Genomic DNA, 26,676 nt, shown 5'->3' on the forward strand with positions numbered 1-26,676 from the left:
TGACTTTCTCTCTAGTCTCTCTCTCTCTCTCTCTCTCTCTCTCTCTCTCTCTCTCTCTCTCTCTCTCTCTCTCTCTCTTCTCTGATGCTCCCTCAGCACTCTATGCATACTGCCATTAGAAGACATATCTGTTTAAGGTGTTACCTTAGCTTAAGTGACCATCTCCCCAGTCAAGAGCACAGTGTCAGGTTATAGCAGAGGCTCAGGAAGGTTTCATGAACAAAGTCCCACAGAAAGGACACATTTCCAGGTTACTCTTGTTCTGTTTCTATCACTGATGTTAAATGTAGCTGTGAACACAATTATTGCTTTTCCTGGGGTTAATGCTTAAATGGGGGCATTTTAACAGGTATGTAGTCTCATAAGAACTTGAGATCTTAGCTGCTGAATTAGGTGAATTGGCTGTCTCCAGAAATCACAGCACTTCATTAAATAACATTAATCCCCCTTTGTTAACAAAGAGATAAAATAAATGGAAAGTTATTGATTTAATAGTCACAGATCAATCAAAGAACAAAGCACACTGGATTATCTAAGCATGCCTGGATAAGAGAATAAAAAGTTAAAATGTATCTTGTGTGTTTATATAAGATTCTTCAAAATCCTCTTTTGTTCCCAAAGGTGATTAGGCCTCCTAAATACAAGAAGGACTCTAATACAGCTCCCTCAAAAGATTATCAAAGCCCTTCTGTTTGCTTATCAGAGGTCAGTCTCTCCTGACACTTTCTCTAATTTACCTTTCAATTTCTCCAAAGGACAATACCCCTTTCCAAAAAAGAAAAATCTTTAATCTTTCTTCTTACTCTTAGGTTAGAGTCTCTAGTTCTTTGCTTACCCACTCATCACTTCTTCCCTAACCCCTTACAGAGGGAATAAGACTGCAACTTAAGATGACTTCTGATTCAAAATGTTTCTAAATATAAACCACATCTGTGTGGGTACAGTGTGGATGCAGCATGGGAGCACATTCACTTTGAGATGTCAATAATGATTGTCCTCAGGTTGCCAAGTAGGAATGTCAGGAGAGAGTAGGAAGTGACAGGCCTTGTAGAGAAACAAAACAGTTCTAGAATTGGCTCAAAGCTGAAGATGGGTTTCCACTCTGTAAATCATCCAGACTCTCCTTAATATACTTTCAATTTGGCATGTACTAACCATCACTTCAGGCTCACTACAGCATTAGCAACCCCTTCCCTCCATGCATCAGTACCCCCTTACCTCCCAGGCAGGCGCCAAGAGCCAGGGCATACATGAGTGGTGGTGCAGGCAGGCTGACCTCAGGGTCTTGGCTGAGGTTCAGGAGTACAGGAATCTGTAGAGGAAAAGAACACTAAAATCATATCCATGGAAGCCCAGAAGAGCTTCCCATAGTGTGATTGACTTGCAAGATCCAAAGCATTTTTTTCATAAACTATAAGAAGCATCGGATGTTCAAAAGGAAACCAAAGTAAACTTCAGAATCTACAAAACCTTGAGTTTGAGCCCGCTGGTATGTTTTTGTTTCCACCTATATGACCAGCTAACTGGTCCTCTTTTTCCTCAGCTACCCTGACTACTGTTGTGGATCTTAAATGGGGTACCATCCTATAGAACCTCCTACAGTGGCTGGGACCATAACTGTAACTATCTAACTAGCATTTCTTAGCCCTGCAGTGGACCAAGTCCTATACTAACTCCATGCACATATAATTTTATTTAATCTTCAAACATCCTTCTGGTGTATTTGTTATTCCTTCAATTGATAGATGAGGAAATCAAGGCATGGAGAGACCCATATTTTATAAGTGGCCAAACTGGAACCTGAACACAGTTCTCTGATTCCAAACTGGTAAAGTTGTGCTAAACCACTTCACACCAGTGTCCTCTGGGGCAGTATTCCCAATCCTGTTTATGTTAATTATATGATAACAGTTATCATAATCAACAACCAGAAAGTAGAATTCTCTAGTCAATCATTCACATTTTGACAAAGATAAATTTCACATTATTGTAATCAAAGAAACATGTAGTAGTTGTAAAGTTTCTGTAATGAATTTGTGTCCCAACAGCATGCCCCCTTGTGGCTCTTGTTGCTAATGTAGGAGAAGGAACTGGGAGTAGGGGGTGGATTGGAATGTAGCCATGAGGTCTGCTTCCAGTTCACTTAGGGGGAATGTCTATGATGTCACTGCTAGGCATCTAAAGGCAGCCCATGAGATGTTATGGAGGGACCCTTGGACCTGTTGTCTCAGAGCAGTTGCCTTGTGTAAATGTCTTTAAAGAGCTGGAGAAGGAGAGTTCCATTGGTAAACCATCCAAAAAGCATTTCCCAAAGTCACAAGCAGAAAGTTGAAACCAATGTGGAGACATATAAGTGACATGTGATTTCATTGCAGTAGAGAATCAGGGGACGGCAGAACCATGCTCTGGTAGGTAACAGGTCACCTAATATCATAAAAAGTAATGCCTCATTGTTTATCTAGGAAGAGTGGATCACTCCCTTGTCTTTATCCCTGCAATAGGACTTCATGTGTACGCTTCTGCAGTGGCCCCCAGGGGGCAGATGGATCTACTTTCCCACCCCAACTGACACTGGGCTTAGCCCATGGCTTGCTTTACCAAAAATAGGCAAGTGGTCTAGAAAGAAGCATCCCACATTACTGCAAGCCTCTCCAGAGCTTCGGGTTCAGCCATGAGAAGAGCATGCATTAGGAAGTGCTACTGATCTATGGACTCGCCAGAAGGAAGACACATTTAGGGGGCCCCATGAGCCCCAGCAGAGCACTGACCAGAAGGCTGTAGTCAACCTGCGACCTACTCACCTACTGTATACACTCCTCTCTGCTAGACTACTGCATACACTCCTACTGCACATGTTGCTCTGCCAGCCCTGCATACAGCTCTCCAGATTTGCCTTGTAAGGTCTGAGAAAGAGCACTTACTGTTTGTTGGATCACAAGGGGCGTTTTGAAAAGCTCACTTTTTCATTTTCAGTAGCCCCAAATATTTACTGGAAGAGAAATGAGTAACATCCTGGGAAATATATCTGATACAGAAACAGAAACTCCTGACACAGGGGGCCCCTGAGAAGACTTCACAGCATGTTTCACTCTTTGATTTTGTTGTCTCATAATGAACCCAAATGTTATAGATGCAGTTTTTAACTTGAAGTTTTGGTTCTTTGGAGGAGCAAGCAAAGGGCAGCTTCTCACAGCACTTGGGCATCTCTCCTCTGGAACTTTCCCTTACTTTCCCAAAGTGACTGATTTTTTTTTCCAATATATGAAATTTATTGTCAAATTGGTTTCCATACAACACCCAGTGCTCATCCCAAAAGGTGCCCTCCTCAATACCCATCACCCACCCTCCCCTCCTTCCCACCCCCCATCAATCCTCAGTTTGTTCTCAGTTTTTAAGAGTCTCTTATGCTTTGGCTCTCTCCCACTCTAACCTCTTTTTTTTTTCTTCCCCTCCCCCATGGGTTTCTGTTAAGTTTCTCAGGATCCACATAAGAGTGAAAACATATGGTATCTGTCTTTCTCTGTATGGCTTATTTCACTTAGCATCACAGTCTCCAGTTCCATCCATGTTGCTACAAAGGGCCATATTTCGTTCTTTCTCATTGCCATGTAGTACTCCGTTGTGTATATAAACCACAATTTCTTTTTTTTTTAATGTTTATTTATTTTTGAGAAAAAGAGAGACAGAGCATGAGCAAGGGAGGGGCAGAGAGAGGGAGACACAGAATTCAAAGCAGGCTCCAGACTCTGAGCTGTCAGCACAGAGCCTGACACGGGGCTTGAACTCACAAACTGTGAGATCATGACCTGAGCCAAAGTCGGAGGCTCAACTGACTGAGCCACCCAGGTGCCCCTAAAAGTGTTTTTTTAATGTTTATTTACTTTTGAGAGAGAGAGAGAGAGAGAAGTGAGGCGGGGCAGAGAGAGGGAGACACTGAATCTGAAGCAGGCTCCAGGCTCTGAGCTGTCAGCACAGAGCCCGACATTGGGCTAGAACTCACAAACTGTGAGCTTATGACCTGAGCTGAAGTCAGATGCTTAACAAACTGAGCCACCCAGGTGCCCCAAAAGTGTTTTATTTTGAAACCTTAATGCTTCTTCATTTGGAGTGTTACCCTTTAAATATGAAATGGCTTGTGATTATTATATGAGTAATTAAAATGTATAGTTTTTTTGGAAGTTCTGTCTCCTATCTCACTCTGGCTTGGAGGGCCCTCAAAATGTCATTTATATTTATTATATATTATTTTTTGAAAACACCCTTCATTTGTAGGGTGTAAGTTGAAATCTCATCCTGAGCCTTTGATCCTAATTTCCTTTTTTTTTTTAATATATGAAATTTATTGTCAAATTGGTTTCCATACAACACCCAGTGCTCATCCCAAAAGGTGCCCTCCTCAATACCCATCCCCCACCCTCCCCTCCCTCCCGCCCCCCATCAACCCTCAGTTTGTTCTCAGTTTTTAAGAATCTCTTATGCTTTGGCTCTCTCCCACTCTAACCTCTTTTTTTTCTTCCCCTCCCCCATGGGTTTCTGTTACGTTTCTCAGGATTCACATAAGAGTGAAAACATATGGTATCTGTCTTTCTCTGTATGGCTTATTTCACTTAGCATCACATTCTCCAGTTCCAACCACGTTGCTACAAAAGGCCATATTTCATTTTTTCTCATTGCCACGTAGTATTCCATTGTGTCTATAAACCACAATTTCTTTATCCATTCATCAGTTGATGGACATTTAGGCTCTTTCCATAATTTGGCTATTGTTGAGAGTGCTGCTATAAACATTGGGGTACAAGTGCCCCTCTGCATCAGTACTCCTGTATCCCTTGGGTAAATTCCTAGCAGTGCTATTGCTGGGTCATGGGGTAGGTCTATTTTTAATTTTCTGAGAAACCTCCACACTGTTTTCCAGAGCGGCTGCACCAATTTGCATTCCCACCGACAGTGCAAGAGGGTTCCCATTTCTTCACATCCTCTCCAGCATCTATAGTCTCCTGATTTGTTCATTTGACCACTCTGACTGGCGTGGGGTGATATCTGAGTGTGGTTTTGATTTGTATTTCCCTGATAAGGAGCGACATTGAGCATCTTTTCATGTGCTTGTTGGCCATCCAGATGTCTTCTTTAGAGAAGTGTCTATTCATGTTTTCTGCCCATTTCTTCACTGGATTATTTGTTTTTCGGGTGTGGAGTTTGGTGAGTTCTTTACAGATTTTGGATACTAGCCCTGTGTCCGATATGTCATTTGCAAATATCTTTTCCCATTCTGTTGGTTGCCTTTTAGTTTTGTTGGTTGTTTCCTTTGCTGTGCAAAAGCTTTTTATCTTCATAAGGTCCCAGTAGTTCATTTTTGCTTTTAATTCCCTTGCTTTTGGGGATGTGTCGAGTAAGAGATTGCCACAGCTGAGGTCAGAGAGGTCTTTTCCGATTGTTTATGACACATTATGCCCATAGCTTACTACCATCATCACATATAACACATACCTTCTTCCTCCACCACGTTGGGACCATATTCTCTTGTCCATATTCATTTGTGTCTTTTTTTCAGACATTTAAATTTTATTTTTAATTTTTTTAAAAACTTACATCCAAATTAGTTAGCAAATAGTGAAACAATGATTTCAGGAGTAGATTTCTTAATGCACCTTACCCATTTAGCCCGTACCCCCTCCCACAACCCCTCCAGTAATCCTCAGTTTGTTCTCCATATTTAAGAATCTCTTCTGTTTTGTCCCTCTCCCTGTTTTTATATTATTTTTGTTTCCCTTCCCTTATGTTCATATGTTTTGTCTCTTAAAGTCCTCATATGAGTGAAATCATATGATTTTTGTCTTTCTCTGACTGACATCCATGTAGTTCTATCCATGTAGTTCCTCCAGTTCCATCCATGTAGTTGCAAATGGCAAGATTTCATTCCTTTTGATTTCTGAGTTACACTCGATTGTGTATATATACCACATCTTCTTTATCCATGCATCCATCGATGGACATTTGGGCTCTTTCCATATCTTTCCATACTTTGGCTATTGTTGATAGTGCTGCTATAAACATGGGGATGCATGTGTCCCTTCGAAACAGCACTCCTGTATCCTGTGGATAAATGCCTAGTAGTGCAATTGCTGGGTCGTAGGGTAGTTCTATTTTTCGTTTTTTGAGGAACTTGCATACTGTTTTCCAGAGTGGCTGCACCAGCTTGCATTCCCACCAACAATGCAAAAGAGATCCTCTTTCTCTGAATCCTCGCCAAATCTGTTGTTGCCGGAGTTGTTAATGTTAGCCATTCTGACAGTGTGGGAGGCCGGGCCCCAGTGCCAGGCTGAGACCGGGTGGAGCAACAGCTCCCTGTTGACTCACCCAACCCGGTGGTTCCCCCTCCCATTCATGTGGGAGGCCGGGCCTCGGTGCCAGGCTGAGACCAGGTCGAGCAACGGTTCCCTGCTGACTCAGCCAACCCGGTGGTTCCCCCTCCCATTCCCCCCATTTCAAGGGCATATGAAAGACTTGTCAAGGCTGAGAAAGTTAATTCGTGAAGCCTGTGGTCTTCAGGGGTTGGCAGTAATGCTACCTCCCTTTTTCTACCCCGAGTAAGACAGAAACAAACATGGGAATTGTGTTTTGCTAGCAATCTTATCAACAAGGTCTTACTGTGACCGTTTAGAAAATTCACAAGAAACACAAAACTAAATGTTTTGGTTGGCAGCGATTATGTGAAACCTGTTTATTCTTAGAATGGCCTGACCCATAAGAGTCTTGATATAAAAGATTGTGTACAGCAATAATAAAGCCGTCACTTGGGCCATCAGCACAGGGGACCCTCCTGTTCCCAAACTGTCTTCCCTTCTCTCTTTTTTTCTTACATTCCCCTACCCTCAGGACCCTGATCTCGGTGCCGGTTGCAACATGACAGGTGTTAGGTGGTATCTCATTGTGGTTTTGATTTGTATTTCCCTGATGAGGAGTGGTGTTGAACATTTTTTCATGTGTCGGTTGGCCATCTGGATGTCTTCTTTGGAGAAATGTCTATTCATGTATTTTGCCCATTTCTTCACTGGATTATTTGTGTTTTGGGTGTTGAGTTTGATAAGTTCTTTGTAGATTTTGGATACTAACCCTTTATCTGATATGTCATTTGCAAATATCTTTTCCCATTCCCTTGGTTGCCTTTTAGTTTTGCTGATTATTTCCTTCGTTGTGCAGAAGCTTTTTATTTTGATGAGGTCCCAGTAGTTCATTTTTGCTTTTGTTTCCCTTGCCTCCGGAGACATGTTGAGTAAGAAGTTGCTGTGGCCAAAGAGGTTTTTGCGTGCTTTCTCCTCGAGGATTTTGTGGCTTCCTGTCTCACATTAGGGTCTTTCATCCACTTTGAGTTTATTTTTGTGTCTGGTGTAAGAAAGTGGTCCAGGTTCATTCTTCTGCATGTCATTGTCCAGTTTTCCCAGCACCAGTTGCTGAAGAGACTGTCTTTATTCCATTGGATATTCTTTCCTGCTTTGTCAAAGATTAGTTGACCATACGTTTGTGGGTCCATTTCTGGGTACTCTATTCTATTCCATTGATCTGAGTGTCTGTTCTTGTGCCAGTACCATACTGTCTTGACGATTACAGCTTTGTAGTATAGCCTGAATTCTGGGATTGTGATGCCTCCTGCTTTGGTTTTCTTTTTCAAGATTGCTTTGGCTATTCAGGGTCTTTTCTGGTTCCTTAGAAATTTTAAGATTATTTTTTCTAGCTCTGTGAAGAATGCTGGTGTTACTTTGATAGGGATCGTGTTAAATATGTACATTACTTTGGATAGTATCGACATTTTAACAATATTTGTTCTTCTTATCCAGGAGCATGGAATCTTTTTCCATTTTCTTGTGTCTTCCTCAATTTCTTTCATAATCTTTCTATAGTTTTTCAGTGTATATATTTTTCACCTCTTTGGTTAGATTTATTCCTAGGTATTTTATGGTTTTCAGTGAAACTATAAATGAGATCAATTCCTTGATTTCTCGGTCACTTCATCATTGATGTATAGGAATGCAACCGATTTCTGTGCATTGATTTTATATCCTGAAACTTTGCTGAATTCATGAATCAGTTCTATCAGTTTTTGGTGGAATCTTTTGGGTTTTCCATATAGAGTATCATGTCATCAGCAAAGAGTGAAAGTTTGACCTCCTTCTGGCTGATTTGGATGCCTCTTATTTCTTTGCATTGTCTGATTGCATAGGCTAAGACTTCCAATACTATGTTGAATAACAGTAGTGAGAATAGACATCCCTGTCTTGTTTCTGAGCTTAGGGGGAAAACTCTCCGTTTTTCCCCACTGTGGATGACATTAGCATTGGGTCGTTCATATGTGGCTTTTATGATCTTGAGGTATGATCCTTCTATCCTTATTTTCTTGAAGGTTTTTATCAAGAAAGGATGCTGTAGCTTCTCAAATGCTTTTTGCATCTATTGAGAGGATCATATGGTTCTTGTCCTTTCTTTTATTGATGTGATGAATCACATTAATTGTTTTGTGGATATTGAACCAACCCTGCATCCCAGGTATAAATCCCACTTGGTCGTGGTGAATAATTTTTTTAAGGTATTGTTGGATCTGATTGGCTAATATCTTGTGGAGGATTTTTGCATCCAGGTTCATCATGGAAATTGGTCTGTAGTTCTCCTTTTTAGTGGGGGTCTCTGTCTGGTTTTGGAATCAGTGTAATGCTGGCTTCATAGAAAGAGTTTGGAAGTTTTCCTTCCATTTCTATTTTTTGGAACAGCTTCAAGAGAATAGGTGTTAACTCCTCCTTAAATGTTTGGTAGAATTCCTCTGGAAAGCCATCTGGCTCTGGACTCTTGTTTTTTGCAAGATTTTTGATTACTAATTCGATTTCCTTACTGGTTATGTCATTTGTGTCTGAAAACATTTAATAATTATTCACAAATGACCTGTGGCTGCAGCACTCTGTTAATGCTATGTCCACATAGCAGTTAATATAAGAGACAAAGTTCCCTGCCCTCATCGAGTTTACATGAGAGTAAGCAGAGAGAGAGAAAAATTTTAATAATAAATAAGGATGTCATAGAAGATGGCAGAGTATGAAGCTCCAGAAATCCATCCTTCCACCTAAATAATTACTTAACAGTTGGCAACTATCTGAAGTAACTGCATCCAGTTTCTAGGGCTATCATAACCAAGTAGCTTGAAAGAACAGAAATACATTGTCTCAAAGTGGTGAAGACTAGAAGTCTGAAATCATGTTAGTAGGGCCATGCTTTCCCTGACAACTCTAGGGGACCATACTTTGATGCCTCATCTAGTTTCTGGTAATTGCCAACAATTCTTGCTCATAGGTGCCTCACTCCAGTGAGATAGCTAACTTTACTTTGTGTATCTTTACATGTTCTTCCTTCTTTGCATATCTGCTTCTATGTCCACATTCCCACTTTTATTATAACACAAGTCATATTGGATTAGGGCTCATCCTAATGAACTAATTTTAACTTAAGATCTGTATACAGACCCTATGTCCAAATAAACTCACAATTTCAGGAACCTGGGATAAGGACTTTAACCTATCTTTTGGAGAAATGCAATTCAATCATACATACCTTCTTTATTGCACTTCATTTTATGGTGCTTCATAGATATTGCAGTTTTTGCAAATTTAAGGTCTGTGGCAACCCTGAATGGAGCAAGTCAATTGGCATGCCATTTCTCCAACAGCATTTGTTCACTTTGGGTCTCTGTGTTACATTTTGGTAATTTTCACAATATTTCAAACTTTTTCATTATTATTATTATTGTTATTGTAATCTTTGATCAGTGATCTTTGATGTTACTATTGTAATTTCTTTGGGATGCCACAAATCATGCCTATATAAGATAGTACAATTAATTGATAAATGGTGTGTGTGTTCTGATTGCTCCACTGACCAGCTATTCCTCCATCTCTCTCCCTTTCCTCAGGCATTCCTATTATTTGAGACATAAAAATATTGAAATTAGTTCATATAATAACACCACAGTGGTCTCTAAGTGTTAAAGTGAAAGGAAGAATTTCACATCTCTCACTTTAAACAAAAAGCTAGAAATTTTAAGTTTAGTGAGGAAGGTATGGAAAAAGCCAAGATAGGCTAAAATCTAGACTTCTTGCACTGAACAGCCAAGCTGTGAATGAAAAGGAAAAATTTTTGAAGAAAATTAAAAGTGCTACTCCAGTGAACACAAAAATGATAAGAAAGTGAAACAGCCTTATTGGTGATATGGAGAAAGTTCGAATCATCTGGATAGATCAAACGAGTAACAACATTCCCTTAAGATAAAGTCTAATCCAAAACAAGGCCCTGACTCTCTTCAATTCTATGAAGGCTGAAAGAGGTGAAGAAGTTGCAGAAAAAAAGTTTGAAGCTAGCAGAGGTTGGTTCATGTGGCTTAAGGTAAAGAAGCTGTCTTCATAACATGAAAGTACAAGGTGAAACAGTATGTGCTGATGTAGAAGCCACAACAGGCTATCCAGGAGATCTAGCTCAGATAATTGATGAAGGTGACTATACTAAATAATACATTTTCAGTGTAGACAAAACAGCCTTCTATTGGAAGAAGATGCCATCTAGGAGTTTCCTAGCTAGGGAAGAGAAGTCAATGCCTAGCTTCGAAGTTTCAAAGAGGCTGACTCTCCTGCTAGGGTCTAATACAGCTGGTAACTTTAAGTTGAAGCCAATGTTCATTTACTATTTGAAAAATCCTAGGGCCCTTCAGAATTACGCTAAATCTAATCTGCCTGTGCTCTATAAAAGGAATTGCAGTCTTGCTGACAGTGCATTTGTTTTCTTTTTTTTTTTTTACTTATTTATTTATTTATTTATTTATTTATTTATTTATTTATTTATTTTTGAGACAGAGAGAGACAGAGCATGAACAGGGGAGGGGAAGAGAGAGAGGGAGACACAGAATCCGAAACAGGCTCCAGGCTCTGAGCTGTCAGCACAGAGCCCAACGCGGGGCTTGAACTCACGGACCATGAGATCATGACCTGAGCCGAAGTCGGACGCTTAACCGACCAAGCCACCCAGGCGCCCCTGCATTTGTTTTCAAAATGGTTTAGTGAAAATTTTAAGCCCACTGTTAATACCTACTGCTTGGAGAAAAAAAGATTTTTTTCAAAATATTATTGCTCACTGATAATGTACCTGGTCACACAAAAGCTCTGATGGAGATGTACAATGAGATTATTGTTTTTATGCCTACTAACTAACATCCATTCTGCAGCCCATGGGTCAAGAAATAATTTTAACTTTCAAGTCTTACTATTTAAGAAAAACGTTTTTCTAAGACTATCACTTCCATAGATAGTGATCACTCTGATGGCTCTGGGCAAAGTCAATTGAAAACATTATGGAAAGGATCCCCCATTCTAGATCCCAATTAGAACATTCATGTTTTGTGGGAAGAGGTCAAAATATTAACATGAACAGGAGTTTGGAAGAAGTTGATTCCAACCCCCATGGATGACTTTGAGAGGTTCAAGACATCAGAGGAGGAAGTAACTGCAGATGTAGTGGAAATATCAAGAGAACTAGAAGTAGAACCTGAAGATGTGACTGAATTGTTACAATCTCATGATAAAAATTTAACTGATGAGGAGTTGCTTCTTATAGATGAGCAAACAAAATGGTTTCCCCAGATGGAATCTACTCCTGGTGAAAAGGTTGTGAAGACTGTTGAAATGATAACAAAGGACGTAGAATATTACATAAACTTAGTTGTTAAAACAGCAGTAGGGTTTGAGAGGACTGACTCAAATTTTGAAAGAAGTTCTAGTGTGGGTAAAAGGTTATCAAAAAACATCACATGCTACAGAGAAATTATTCATGAAAAGAGTCAATTGATGTGGCAAGCTTCATTGTTTTCTTGTTTTAAGAAATTGCCACAAAAACCCCCAGTCTTCAGCAACTACCACCCTGAACAGTCAGCAGCCATCAACATGGAGGTAATTTCCTCCACCAGCAAGATTATAACTTGATGAAAGCTCAGATGCTGGTTAGCATTATTATCAGCAATAAAGAATTTTTAAATTAAGATATGTGCATTATTTTCTAGATATAATGTTATTGCACAATTAATAGACTACAGTATAGTGTAAATAAAACTTTTATATTCACTGAAAAATCAAAAAAGCATTTGATACACTGTATTACAATATTTGTTTTATTTTGTGGTCTGGAATCAGACCCACAAATGTCCCTGAAGTATTATTGTAACTATTTTGGAAATATGGAGTGTGGAAAAACACTTGCAGGAGCCAAGGAAGAGATTAATAAAGAGGTTGATTAATTTTGGCCTTTTTTATACTGGTTACTATTCTCCATGCTCCCAGCCCTGTGGCAGATAACAATGGAGGTAGCAATCTACCTTTATAGTGCAAATTCCTGCTAGCAAGGTGGACAAGGTGGATCCTGCCCTCCAAAAAATTGGGTGTGTGTGTTGATTACTGATCACTGTGTTTGATCACTAAGGGGTTAGCACAGAGGCTGGCCACTGTTTTAATCCCTGAGGGATGAGGCAGTTTCCAGGAGATTTAATGAAACTACTTGTTTCCCCCACATTTTTGGAGCCAAACACTTAAGAAAATGTTTTTCAAAATAGTGGTTTACCATAGAGATAATAGAAGAGAAACATCAATGACCACACACAATAAGAAATGCACACTGTGCAAAAAAAATCGGAAAAGTCAGAAATTAATGGTTCTAGTTTCTCAATAAGTGACATTTAATAATCCCTGAGGAGTGGGGGAATTAAATCTCCTGGGCTATTACAACATAATACTCAAAACTCCCAGTTCTTAACAAAAAAACTTATAAAACTTACAAATAAACAGGAAAATATGGCCCATTCACAGCTGAAGAAATTAAAAATAATGATAGAAACCCAGACATTAGAATTATTAGTCAAAGATGTTAAATCACCTGTCTTAAATGTGTTCAATGAACAAAAGGAAATCATAGACAAAGGACAAAAAGAAATCAAGAAAATGTTGCATAAATAAAATAAGAATATCAAGAAATAAAAGTTATTAAAAAATGAAATTATAAAAAGGAATGAAGTAGACATTCTGGAGCTGAAAACTACCATAACTGAAATAAAAACTCATAAGAACTCACAGCATATTTGAGCATGCAGAAGAAAGGGTCAGCAAACTTGTAGGTAAGACGTTCAAAATTATCAAGTCTGAGGAGAAGGAAAAGTGAATGAAAAAAAATTAAGAGAGCCTGTGAAACTGTAAGAACCATCAAACATAGCAATATATGTATTATAGGAGCCCCAGAAGAAGATAGAAAAAAAGAGGCAGAGAAAATATTTGAAGAAATACTGTCCAAAAACTTTCCAAATCTGAGGAAATACATGAATATACATGTCCAAGGAACTCCATGAACTACAAGCAGGATAACTCAAGGAGACCTACACTAAGACAGCTTATAGTTAAATGATCAAATCCAAAAGACAAAGAGAAAATACTTAAAGCATCAAGAGAGAAACAATTCATCTCATAAAAGAGAAAATCAAAGTCACATTGCCAAGATGGTGGACTATAAGACCCAGCCTCTGTATCCTCTCAAAGATGAACAATTAGACAGCAATCCACAAACAAAAGCAGCTCTGAGATAAGACTATGGTCCACTTAAGAAATGTTAGTGGAACCTGAGAAAACCACACGAAAGATAAGGAAAAAGTTTAATTTTACCTGTGTCATCCATTGGCCAAGCCAGCACTGCTCAGTTCCAAGAGGTAACTTCTTAGCTAGAATGAGGTCCCCACACCAGGAAAGAAAGTGTATTGAGCAACATACTTACCCAGCCTTTCAGGGCACCACACAAAGTACCCACTTGAATTTCACCCCACCCAGAAACCTGGCAAACCTGAGACATACAGAGATGGCTATGAACAAGGAAGAAAAGCAGGACCCACCAGTATCGGCTACACAGAAAGGCAGACTGCAGTTCATAGTGACCTGATCTGCAGAGGACTCTGGTAGCTTTGACCCCTGAAGACACTAATGGCCAGAATGGTTGTCGCAGACCCCTGAAGATTTACCACAGGTATTTGTGTTCCCCACAGGTATTTGTGTTCCCTGACACCAGCCCTGAATCCCTCCTCACTTCTTCTCTGCTAGCCCCACCCATAGCCCAGGACCTGCATCAGTAGCCAGCCCAGGCTGCTGCAACTGTGCAAGTGCAAGACACAAGTCTAGACCCCTAAAGCTGACTCCCACCCCTGTGCATATGCTCAAAGCTAGCCCCTCCAGCTATCTGCTCACGTATTGCTGGCCTGATATATGTCACTGACTTCTACTGCCACATGCACACACATGGCAAGATCCTGTAGTCACAGGAGTGCATACCAGTAGCCAAGGCCCCCATACTAACTTGTGGGCCTACATTTGGCCTTATCTCCTGTCAGTGGTCTGCACCACTGGGCTCACCTGCAGGTAGCCCTTCCAGCTGTACACCTGCATGCCCCTAGCCTATCTCCTAAAACTAGCCTCCCATCATGCACCTATGGCAAGAACAAGTAGCTATGGTAGTACACACAGACAACCAGAGCCTCTGCAGCTGCAGTATAACCTCAGTAGGCCCTACCCCTTGATGCTTCTCCTGGCTCCCACAACTATATGTATATTTGCAAATGGCCCTTGCCACCACAAGGCACCTGCAGCTTCCCCCTGCAATGAATTATGTGCACATCATCAGCTCTGACCACCACTTCTGCTAACTCTGGCCCCTAACCACAGAACCTGGAAGCACTTCTGGGGATCACAACAGCCTTTGTAGCCTCTGTGGACCACCCATGACAGTCACCAAGGACCACACAGTGTCAACGCTGTGGATTTCGGCAGGCTGAGCTAACATTACCATATACCCCAGAACAGAGCTGCCACATTTTCCCAACACTCCATACCCTCAACCACTATACCTAGGTCACAACACACTCCAGCATGCCCTCACCTAAAGGTAAAGGTCTTTCCTTACATAAGTCAGTCCATTAAATCTGGAAGAGGTGACTGTTTATTCAAGACTAGAGGGATCATAAAGAATCAGGAAAACATTATTCTACCAAAGAAACAAAAAACGCTTCTCTAGACGCAGTATTATTAAAGTGCCTAAAATCAATACAAATAATTGTAAAATGAGCAAGAGAATATAATTCCTCTCATACAAAGGAACACCCATAAGGCGATGAGTGGATTTCTCAGCAGAAACCTTGTAGTCCACAAGAGAATATTCAAAGTGTTGAAGGAAAAAGACTGCCAACCAAGAATATTTTACCCAGCAAAGCAGTCCTTCAGAAATTAAGGAAAAATAAAGACTTCCCTAGAAAAACAGATGCTAAGGACATTCATCACCATTAGACTTGCCTTGTGAGAAATGCTAAACAAAGTTCTTCAAGCTAAAATGAAAACATACATACTTATTAATAACACGAATACAAATTAAAGTATAAAACTGACTGGTAAATGTAAGTATACAGTCAAATTCAGAATACTCTAATACTATAATGGTGAAATGTGAAACACTTAACTCTAGTATAAAGGTTAAAAGATAAAGTACTAAAAATAAATATACCTACAACAATCTGTTAATGGATACACAAGATTAAAAGATGTATACTGTGACATCAAAACATAAAATAGGGGCTACCTGGGTGGCTCAGTCATTAAACATCTGACTTTGGCTCGTCATGATCTCACTGTTCATGAGCTTGAGTCCCACATCAGGTGAGCATGAGCCCTGCCTTGGGTTAGCTCAAGACCCGCTTTAGGTGAAAACAAACCCCGCTTCTAGTAAAACATGAGCCCTGCCTAGGATGAGCCCCACTTCTCTCTCCCTCTCTCTCTCTCTCTCTCTCTACCCCTCACTCACTTGTGCCCTCTCGAAAGAAAGAAAGAAAGAAAGAGCAAAAACATAGACTTTTTATATGCAATTGAAGCTAAGTTGTTATGAGCTTAAAATAGATTATTGTGACTATAAGGTGTTTATGAAAGCCTTAGGGTAACCACAATACAAAAACCATATAGCAGATATCATAGTAGAAATACATATGATAAAGAGAAGAGAATGAAGGCGGAACACTATAGAAAACCATCAATTTACAAAGTCAGACAACAAGGGAGAGAAAAAGGAACTACAAAATAATGAGAAAACAATTAACAAGATGGCAAAAGTAAGTCATTCAATTTCAATAATTACTTTATTTTTTAAATTTTATTTATTTATTTTTGAGGGAGAGGCAGAGAGAGGAGAGAGAGAATCTTAAGCAGGCTCTGTACCTTCAGCATGGAGGCTGACATGGGACTCAAAGTCACAAACCATGAAATCATGACCTAAGCCAAAGTCAACAATCAGATGCTCAACCAACTGAGCTACCTAGGCACCCCTATCAATAATTACTTTAAATGTAAATGGACTAAATTCCCCAATCAAAAGACCCACAGTGGCTAAATGGATTTAAAAAAAAAGACCAACTATATGCTGCCACAAGAGACTCACTTCAACATCAAGGACATACATAGGCTCAAAACAAAGTGATGGGAAAATATACTCCATACAAATGCAAACCAAAGAGAGCAGGGGTAGTTATAGTTGTAGCAGACAAAATATACCTTAAATCAAAACTGTAAAGACACACGAAGGTCGTTATATAATGCTAAAGGAGTTGATTCAACAAGAGGTTATAACAATTGTAAATATATGTGTACACTACATCAGAGTACATAAATATATTAAGCAAGTATTAACAGGTGTGAAGGTAGAATTAGACAACAATATAGTATTAATAGTGGACTTCACGACCCCACTTTCAAAAATGGAAAGATCATTCAGACAGAGCATCAAAAAGGAAATATTGGATCTGAACTACAATTTAGAACAAATGTGCCTAACAGACATATACAGAACATTCTATTCAATAACAAAATGCACATTTTTCTCAAACACTAATCGAACGTTCTCTAGGCAGGTCATACATTAAGTCACAAAACAAGTGTTAACAAATTAAGAAGATTGATATTGTATCAAGCATCTTTTCCAGTCACAGTAGTATAAAACTAAAAACAATAACAGAAGAAAAGCTGAAAAATTCACAAATATGTGGAATGAAACTACATGCTCCTGAAGAACCAATAAGTCAAAGAAGAAATCAAAAGGGAAATAAGCATCTTGACACAAATGGAAACATAGCATACCAAAACCTATGAGGTAGAAAAAGCAGTTCCAAGAGGGAAATTTACAGCAATAAATGCCCACATTAGGAAAAAATAAGTTTAAATAAGTAATCTAACATTACACATCAAGCCCAAACAAGCCCAAAGTTAGCAGAAGGGAGGGAATAACAAAAGATTAGAGCAGAAATAAATCAAATAGACTAGAAAAGCAATAGAATACATCAATGAAACTAAGAGCTAGTTTTTTGAAAAGATAAATAAAATTAACAAATCTTTAGCTAGACTAAGAGAAAAAGAAGACTCAGGAACAAAAAAGGAAACATTACAATTGATACCACAGAAGTACATAGGATCATAAGAGACTACCACAAATAGTTATATTACAACACATTAGGCAACTGAGAAGATATGGACAAATTACTAGAAACATGCAAGCTACCAAGACTGAATCACAAAGAAATACAAAACTTGAATAGAACCATAACTAGTATGGAAATAGAATCAGTAATGGAAAATCTTCCAAAAAAGAAAAACCCAATACCAGATAGCTTCACCAGTGAATTCTACCAAAAATGTCAAGAATGATTAATGTCAATCCTTCTCAAAGCCTTCCAAACTATTAAAGAGGAGGGAACACTTCCAAACTGGTGAGTTTTACAAAACATGTAAAACATTTAATAAATGCTTTATGATTTAAATTAGAAACTTTTAAAGAAAAATTAACACCAGTCCTTCTCAAACTATCCCTAAACCTGAAGGGAATGCAATACTTACTTATTCTATGAAGTCAGCATTACCTTGATACTAAAACCAGGTAAAAACACTACAAGAAAACTATAGACCAATATCTCTTATGAAATCCGGCACCAAATGTGTCAATTTAAGGAAGACATTGCCTCTCCAAAGAGGAAACAAATAGAAAGACGCTAGAACTCAGGCAAAAGAGGACACAGCCAGAGAAGGAGCAGAAACACAGACAGTACCATTCAGAAAACAAAAAATAAAATTAGAAAGTATCAAATGATGAAAAAGGTTTTCCATGAGAAAAAGAGGAAATTAAGGTATTATAAAAGTGCTGTTTTTAAATAAGAATTCTAGACTGACTTAGCACTTTAAACTATGTGAACATGTACATTTGTTTAAAATTAAACACTAAACAACTAACCAGTTCAAAACAAGTAACATAACACAATGTTAGGTATTAAGTGCTATGGGAAAAAAATAAGTAAAAAGGAGATGGCTGGCAATCAATTTATCACGGAGAAGGTAATATTTTAAGAATATAAGTGAGGAAGCAAGACCAAGCTCCTAATGATCTGTGTGAAGAGTCTCTGGCAGAAGGAATAGAAAGTAGAAAGACTCAGAAGCAGAAGCTTGCTCGATGTGTCCAAGGAAAGCTAAGGAGGCCAGTGTGATTGGAGCTAAGTGGGCAAAGAAAGAGTGATAGAAAGTGAAATTAGAAGTGATGGTGTCCATAAATCCGCCCTAAGTAAGCACAAAAAGATCGAGATCATACCGTGTATATTTTCAGACCACAATGCTATGAAACTCGAAATCAACCACAAGAAAAAATTTGGAAAGGTAACAAATATATGGAGACTGAAGAACATCCTACTAAAGAATGAATGGGCTAACCAAGCAGTTAAAGAAGAAATTAAAAAGTATATGGAAGTCAATGAAAATGATAGCATCACAACCCAAAACCTCTGGGATGCAGCAAAGGCGGTCATAAGAGGAAAGTGTATAGCAATCCAGGCCTTCCTAAAGAAGGAAGAAAGATCTCAGATACATAACCTAAACTTACGCCTTAAAGAGCTGGAAAAAGAACAGCAAATAAAACCCCAAACCAGCAGAAGACAGGAAATAATAAAGATTAGAGCAGAAATTAATGCTATTGAAACCAAAAAAACAGTAGAACAGATCAATGAAACCAGAAGCTGGTTCTTTGAAAGAATTAACAATTGTTGATAACCCACTAGCCAGCTTGATCAAGAAAAAAAGGAAAGGACCCAAATAAGTAAAATCAAGAATGAAAGAGGAGAAATCACAACCAACACAAAAGAAATAAAAACAATAATAAGAGAATATTATGATCATATATTCCAACAAAATGGGCAATCTGGAAGAAATGGACAAATTCCTAGAAACATATACTCTATCAAAACTGAAACAGGAAGAAATAGAAAATTTGAGCAGACCCAAAACCAGTAAGGAAATCGAATTAGTAATCAAAAAGCTGCCAAAAAACAAGAGTCCAGGGCCAGATGGCTTTCCAGGGGAATTCTACTAAACATTTAAGAAAGAGTTAACACCTATTCTCTTGAAGCTGTTCCAAAAAATAGAAATGGAAGGAAAACTTCCAAACTCTTTCTATGAAGCCAGCATTACCCTGATTCCAAAACGAGAGAGAGACCCCACTAAAAAGGAGAACTATAGACCAATTTCCCTGATGAACATGGATGCAAAAATCCTGCACAAGATATTAGCCAACCGGATCCAACAATACATTAAAAAAATTATTCACCACGACCAAGTGGGATTTATACCTGGGATGCAGGGTTGGTTCAATATCCACAAAACAATTAATGTGATTCATCACATCAATAAAAGAAAGGACAAGAACCATATGATCCTCTCAATAGATGCGAAAAAAGCATTTGAGAAGCTACAGCATCTTTTCTTGATAAAAACCCTCAAAAAAGTAGGGATAGAAGGATCATACCTCAAGATCATAAAAGCCATATACGAGCAACCCAAAGCTAATATCATCCTCAATGGGGGAAAACTGTTAGTTTTTCTAAGGTCAGGAACAAGACAGTGATGTCTACTCTCGCCACTATTATTCAACATAGTATTGGAAGTCTTAGCCTCTGCAATCAGACAACACAAAGAAATAAAAGGCATCCAAATCAGCCAGAAGGAGGTCAAACTTTCACTCTTTGCTGATGACATGATACTTTATATGGAAAACCCAAAAGATTCCACCAAGAAAGTGCTAGAACTGATTCATGAATTCAGCAAAGTTTCAGGATATAAAATCAATGCACAGAAATCAGTTGCATTCCTATACATCAATGATGAAGTGACAGAAAGAGAAATCAAGGAATTGATCCCATTTACAATTGCACCAAATATCATAAAATACCTAGGAATAAATCTAACCAAAGAGGTGAAAAATCTATACACTGAAAACTATAGAAAGCATATGAAATAAATTGAAGAAGACACAAAAAAATGGAAAAAGATTCCATGCTCCTGGATAGGAAGAACAAATATTGTTAAAATGTCGATACTACCCAAAGCAATCTACATATTTAACACGATCCCTATCAAAGTAACACCAGCATTCTTCACAGAGCTAGAAAAAATAATCTTAAAATTTCTAAGGAACCAGAAAAGACCCTGAATAGCCAAAGCAATCTTGAAAAAGAAAACCAAAGCAGGAGGCATCACAATCCCAGAATTCAAGCTATACTACAAAGCTGTAATCGTCAAGACAGTATGGTACTGGCACAAGAACAGACACTCAGATCAATGGAATAGAATAGAGTACCCAGAAATGGACCCACAAACGTATGGTCAACTAATCTTTGACAAAGCAGGAAAGAATATCCAATGGAATAAAGACAGTCTCTTCAGCAACTGGTGCTGGGAAAACTGGACAACGACATGCAGAAGAATGAACCTGGACCACTTTCTTACAACAGACACAAAAATAAACTCAAAGTGGATGAAAGACCTCAATATAAGACAGGAAGCCAACAAAATCCTCGAGGAGAAAGCACACAAAAACCTCTTTGATCTTGGCCACAGCAACTTCTTACTCAACATGTCTCTGGAGGCAAGGGAAACAAAAGCAAAAATGAACTACTGGGACCTCATCAAAATAAAAAGCTTCTGCACAATGAAGGAAATAATCAGCAAAACTAAAAGGCAACCAAGGGAATGGGAAAAGATATTTGCAAACGACATATCAGATAAAGGGTTAGTATCCAAAATCTACAAAGACCTTATGAAACTCAACACCCAAAAAACAAATAATCCAGTGAAGAAATGGGCAAAATACATGAATAGACATTTCTCCAAAGAAGACATCCAGATGGCCAACCGACACATGAAAAAATGTTCAACATCACTCCTCATCAGGGAAATACAAATCAAAACCACAATGAGATACCACCTGACACCTGTCAGAATGGCTAATTTTAATGACTCAGACAACAACAGATGTTGGCGAGGATTCAGAGAAAGAGGATCTCTTTTGCATTGCTGGTGGGAATGCAAGCTGGTGCAGCCACTCTGGAAAACAGTATGGAGGTTCCTCAAAAAACAAAAAATAGAGCTACCCTACGACCCAGCAATTGCACTGCTAGGCATTTATCCATGGGATACAGGAGTGCTGTTTCGAAGGGACACATGCACCCCCATGTTTATAGCAGCACTATCAACAATAGCCAAAGTATGGAAAGAGCCCAAATGTCCATCAATGGATGAATGGATAAAGAAGATGTGGTATATATACACAACGGAGTGTTACTCAGCAATCAAAAAGAATGAAATCTTGCCATTTGCAACTACATGGATGGAACTGGAGGGTATTATTATGCTAAGTGAAATAAGTCAGTCAGAGAAAGACAAAAATCATATGACTTCACTCTTATGAGGACTTTAAGAGACAAAACATATGAACATAAGGGAAGGGAAACAAAAAACAATATAAAAATAGGGAGGGGGACAAAACAAAAAAGACTCATAAATATGAAGAACAAACTGAGGGTTGCTGGAGGGGTTGTGGGAGGGGGTACGGGCTAAATGGGTAAGGGGCAGTAAGGAATCTACTGAAACCATTGCTTCACTATATACTAACTAATTTGGATGTAATTTTTAAAAAATAAAAAATAGAGTTAAATCAAAAAAAAAAAAAAAGGAAGTAATGGTGTCCAAATGGGTAAGGCATGCATGCAGGCACTGCAAGACTCTGAGTTGTGCTGAGCAAAGTGGGGATACTCAGTGGAGAATGGATGTTTGGGTCTGAGCAAGAGTGGAAACAGAACAATTTGGAGGTAACTGCAATACACAGGTGGGAAATGTTGGCTAGGATTTGGAGGCAATGGTAAAGATTATGGAAACTGGCTGTATTTAGAAGCTCTGAAGGGCACCTGGCTGTGGGGTATAAGAAGAAGCAATGGATCAAGCTGGTTCTAAAATTTGGGACTCTGAGCATATGAAAGTTTTATGGAAGTGAGAAAGATTGGGGAAGGATGTAATCAGAGTTTCTTTTGGAACATGTTAAGTTTGAGATACCTATTTTATCTCAGTGGAGAGGTGAGCAGGGCAACTGGATATGGGAGAAGCCCAGGAGTAGGTGGATGCAGGTGAAATTTAGAGCATGAGCTTGGATGATACCTCTAGCAAAGAGTCTAGAGAGTGAAGTGGCCAGAACATCTTCCAGTGTTTGGGGACTGGAAGATGAAGAGGGCCTGCAGAATGAGACCAAGGAAGAGTGGCTGCATGGATAGGAGGAGAATTTTGAGGAGTCAAACAGGGAAAGAACCCAAATAGGAGAGAGGTTACCTCTATCATGTGCTACTGACAGTCCAGGTTAGAAGAGAACCAGGAACATCACTGGATTCTCACAAGGGTGGATACCATGAGATCTTGCAGTGGAGTCAAGAGAAAAATGAAGAGGGGCTACAGCAAGATGAGTATGGCAAGGAAAGACCTTGCTTTCAAAGAGTTTGGCTTTTAAAGGAAGCAGAGAAAAGGGAAGGGAGCCATGGAGATATGTGGCTCACTGAGGTCTTCATGAGAGGAGAGATGGCAGCATGTTAGATCCTGATAAGAATGATGTAGGGGAAAGTGAAAAATAAATTATGCCGGAGAGAACTTTGGCTGTGGCACCAGGTGGAGGAACTGGCCTCCATTGAGTGGGAATGTCTCCCATACAACTGGAAGGAAGGTAGGATGCACTAGGCAGCCACAGTGGTCATTGTTCATGAAAGCTCCCACATCACTGCTTATATGTCGTCACAAAAGGAAAGCTAGGTCATCAACTGTGAGAAAGGAAAGAAAGGGTGCTGGAGGCTCAAAGAGAGATGAGAGGTGTGCAGGAGTCATCAAGAATCATGGGAAGATGAGGCTCAGGACAAAGCTGTGTGGAAGGCAGCACTGAAGGCCCATGATGGAAGGACTGTGGCTGGGAGACAAGTCAGCAATCCTTGCTGCTCTGTTTCATTGTCTGTGCATGTGGATGGGGAGGCAAGGGGCAGGATTAACCTGGTGGTGGGTGTTGCTTGCCAAAGGAAGACTGTGAAGCCTAATAGTGGCAAGGGAGCTGAGGATTAATACACAAAGATAATCATAATAATAGTTATGAAAGGTAGGTATTTAAGGAGGAAAGGGAGAATGTAAAGCAGGGTGGGTCATCAGGAAGGGCTGTTGACTTAGGTCATAAAGTTATCAGCAACAATAAACTCTAGGGCAAGGTCCAGGACTGGGTTACATTTCTCTTTGGGGGTACACGAAGATTTTAAAGGAGCTAAAATAGATGGGTAATATTAAGAGACTCAATTTCCAGATCTTTCATACATCATCAAAGTGAGCTGCTTCCTCAGCCCTAAGAAATGGATGTCCTAGGGCCCATGGGAAGAGACTAAGGAGGGTGGCTCCTGGATCATAGCCCTGTGGATGTTGAAAATCATGCATGTGTTGGGAAAGGCTCTGTTTGCACTGATCCCAATTGAGCCCCAAGAAATCCCCAACAAAGTAGGAAGACAGGTGAAGATGAATTGCTGCCTACCTCAGGGCCCATGGAGATACTTGCCAGGGCCACACACTGCCGGCATACCAAGCCCGGACCCTCTGTGTTCCCCTAACATCACTAGTTTGGCTTTGGGTCTGTACAAAACAACTTCTCTTCTTGATATTGTTACAGGGTCATCATACCAGAGATGTCACCTCATCCCATGAAACGTTACTTGCATCAGCTCAGCATACAGCACTGTACAAGAGGACCAGCTGAGTTCCCACCCCTGGGCTGGTCACCTCAGCTATGGTCCCAAGGAATTCTGGAAAAAAAAATGTGACTAGTTCATACATTTAAGTTAATATGTAAAATTGCTCATCCTAAATTAAAATAGTTCCTAAGAATGTAATTGCTAGCATATGTTAACATTCTTAAAAGCATTCCATCATTCCTTTAAATCATACATTTAGAATTAAATACTGTAATATCAATTTATCTAAAAATACATATAAAACTCCTTTTCAAATATCTTAGCAGGAGGACACATACTTTGCTGCCTGGCCTCTAACCCCTACAATGGGCATCTGATCCACGACCCTAGAAAGGATGGTTTCTGAGTGCAGGAGAATTAACAATTAAAGGGAGGCTGGCTAGGCTATTCCTTATAGCAATGAAAGAGACACATGGAAGAAGACACCCAAAAGAGGGCTGAGATGGCCCATGTAGGCAACAACAGGAAGCAGCAGTGGTTCTTAGGGCAAGGGCTGCCCTGGGCCATGAGGCAAGGCCAAAGGGGCAGATACAGCACTTTCAGGTGGATAGCTGTCCTAAGATGACCCTGTAGCATTATCAGACAGTGAGCATCAAAAGGATGTTCTGTTCTGTGAAAGGGAATGTAAATAGAAGATGCCAGCAGGGTCAGTTTTGAAATTTGAATTTATTGTCAACATTTGAGAGCTGAAACTTTTTCATAGAAAAATAGTGATACCTGGTTTTTGTTGTTATTGTTGTTGTTGTTATTGTTGTTGTTTGGAAAAATCAGATAAGTGCACATACCATGCCTACTTCCCTGCAGGGGGAAGACGCATCACAGCTGTACAGGTATTTCCCTATCTCTGGCCCAGCACACCTGCCCTCTCTCTAAATCCACAATTCCTGAACTTCCTACACCCACCACCCTGCTCTCCCTGGGCTCAGAACACCTGCTCTCCCTCTACTCTACCGCATCTAACCTCCCTGTACCTACCACCTGCCTTCCTTAAACCCACCACTACTGGCGTCAATGTGCACTTACCCCCAGCTAGCACTCTTGATGGTTGTCATTTTGCTGCTGATGTCTACCAAATGTCTCCAGGTGAGACATTTAAGTTTGGACACTTAATCTAGAGACTTGTCCCCATCTCTTATACACAGGGGAGTGCTCCAGCCTCTGAGGAATTGCCCACTCTTTCCTTTTATGTGGGATTTAATGAGTGCCTCAGGCAAGTAGTAGGGATAACTTGCATCTTCACAGGGGATCCTGAGAATGGAGAGGGTGGGATTGTAGTTCTTCACTGGCAGGCATATTTGTAGTGGTAGGGAAATACTGCAGATGGGGCGCTGGCCCAGACCAGTGCATCTCCAATGCATATGTGCAGGCAGTCACCCATCACCTAGTCCAGGTACAGGTTCTGACTTGGCAGGTCTGGGTAGCCAATGCATACATTTGTACAAGCTCCAAGGCTGCTGACACCCAGACCCCACCTGAGATGGAGGGGCTGCATATCGTCAATGCAATGCATCTCTTTTCTTCTTCTTGGAACTCCTATCATTACCATTCTAGGGTTCCTGGGTCTCACCCAAATCTCTTACCTTTTTTCATGATTCTGTTCTTTTGTACTTTTGCTCTGTACTTTTAGTTAGCTCTTTCATTTGGCTTCAAACTCACTAACTCAGGCCTAACACTGACTTTTTTTTCAATTCGTTATTCAGTATTTTTTTAAGTTATGGGTTTTGGTTTCAGAAAGTACTTTTATTCAACGCTTAAAATCTCCTGAATTGTACTTACAACTTATTGTTTATTTTCTTATGTCTCTGGGACATGCTGTGATGAATCTTGTCTGAGGCTGTTGGTCCCCCAAATGTGCTACTTGTTTTTTGTGGAGTGCCACAGAGCTAGAATCCGGCAAAGTGGCCAGTCCTCACACCTATGGAAGGTGAAAGATCCTCAGCCTGGACACTGCAGGGCCCTTCTGAGGCCACACTCTCGGCCACCAGAGGGGGGTGAGGGCCTCCCAAAGAGGTTGTGCACTGTCCCCAAGGGGCTGACTTGCAACCTGACAGCCTGCCAGTACCAAAGTGATCAAACTGCAGGAGCTCTCCCAACCTAATGGGGTAAACAGCATCTCTTTGCTGCTGTCATTTCTATTTTCTCTGACCTAATGCTTTCTCAGCTTGCACAATGATGGATCTGGGATTCAAGCCCAGACTCACCTTCTCTAGAACCTTAACTGTTAATTCCTACAAATGCTCATGTTATTAAACCTAACTGCAATCTGCTAGACCAGGTTCAACCCTCCACATTATTTTGATCCTGGAAAAGGAAAAGGATGAATGAAAACAAAAATGAGATCATGTAGACAGAAAAGCAAATGTGAAATGCTTCTGACTTCTACCACCCTGAAAGAGCATTTTTCTTTGTCAGGGGTTATAGCAGTCTGTCCTCTGCCCAAGCACCTCCTGCAGGGC

General features: G+C 39.9%; 1 protein-coding gene across 1 annotated transcript in view; it reads right to left on the reverse strand.

Moving 5' to 3' along the window:
* OCA2 (OCA2 melanosomal transmembrane protein) overlaps positions 1–26,676 on the reverse strand; it is a 483,960-nt gene that overhangs the window by 161,680 nt on the left and 295,604 nt on the right. The window contains exon 22 of the mRNA XM_058736912.1: positions 1,219–1,312. Within this exon, the coding sequence (XP_058592895.1) occupies positions 1,219–1,312 (94 nt within the window). The remainder of the gene's footprint in view (positions 1–1,218; positions 1,313–26,676) is intronic.

This window comes from Neofelis nebulosa, chromosome 7 (genome assembly GCF_028018385.1).
Source record: "Neofelis nebulosa isolate mNeoNeb1 chromosome 7, mNeoNeb1.pri, whole genome shotgun sequence".
Classification (NCBI taxonomy): Eukaryota; Metazoa; Chordata; class Mammalia; order Carnivora; family Felidae; genus Neofelis; species Neofelis nebulosa.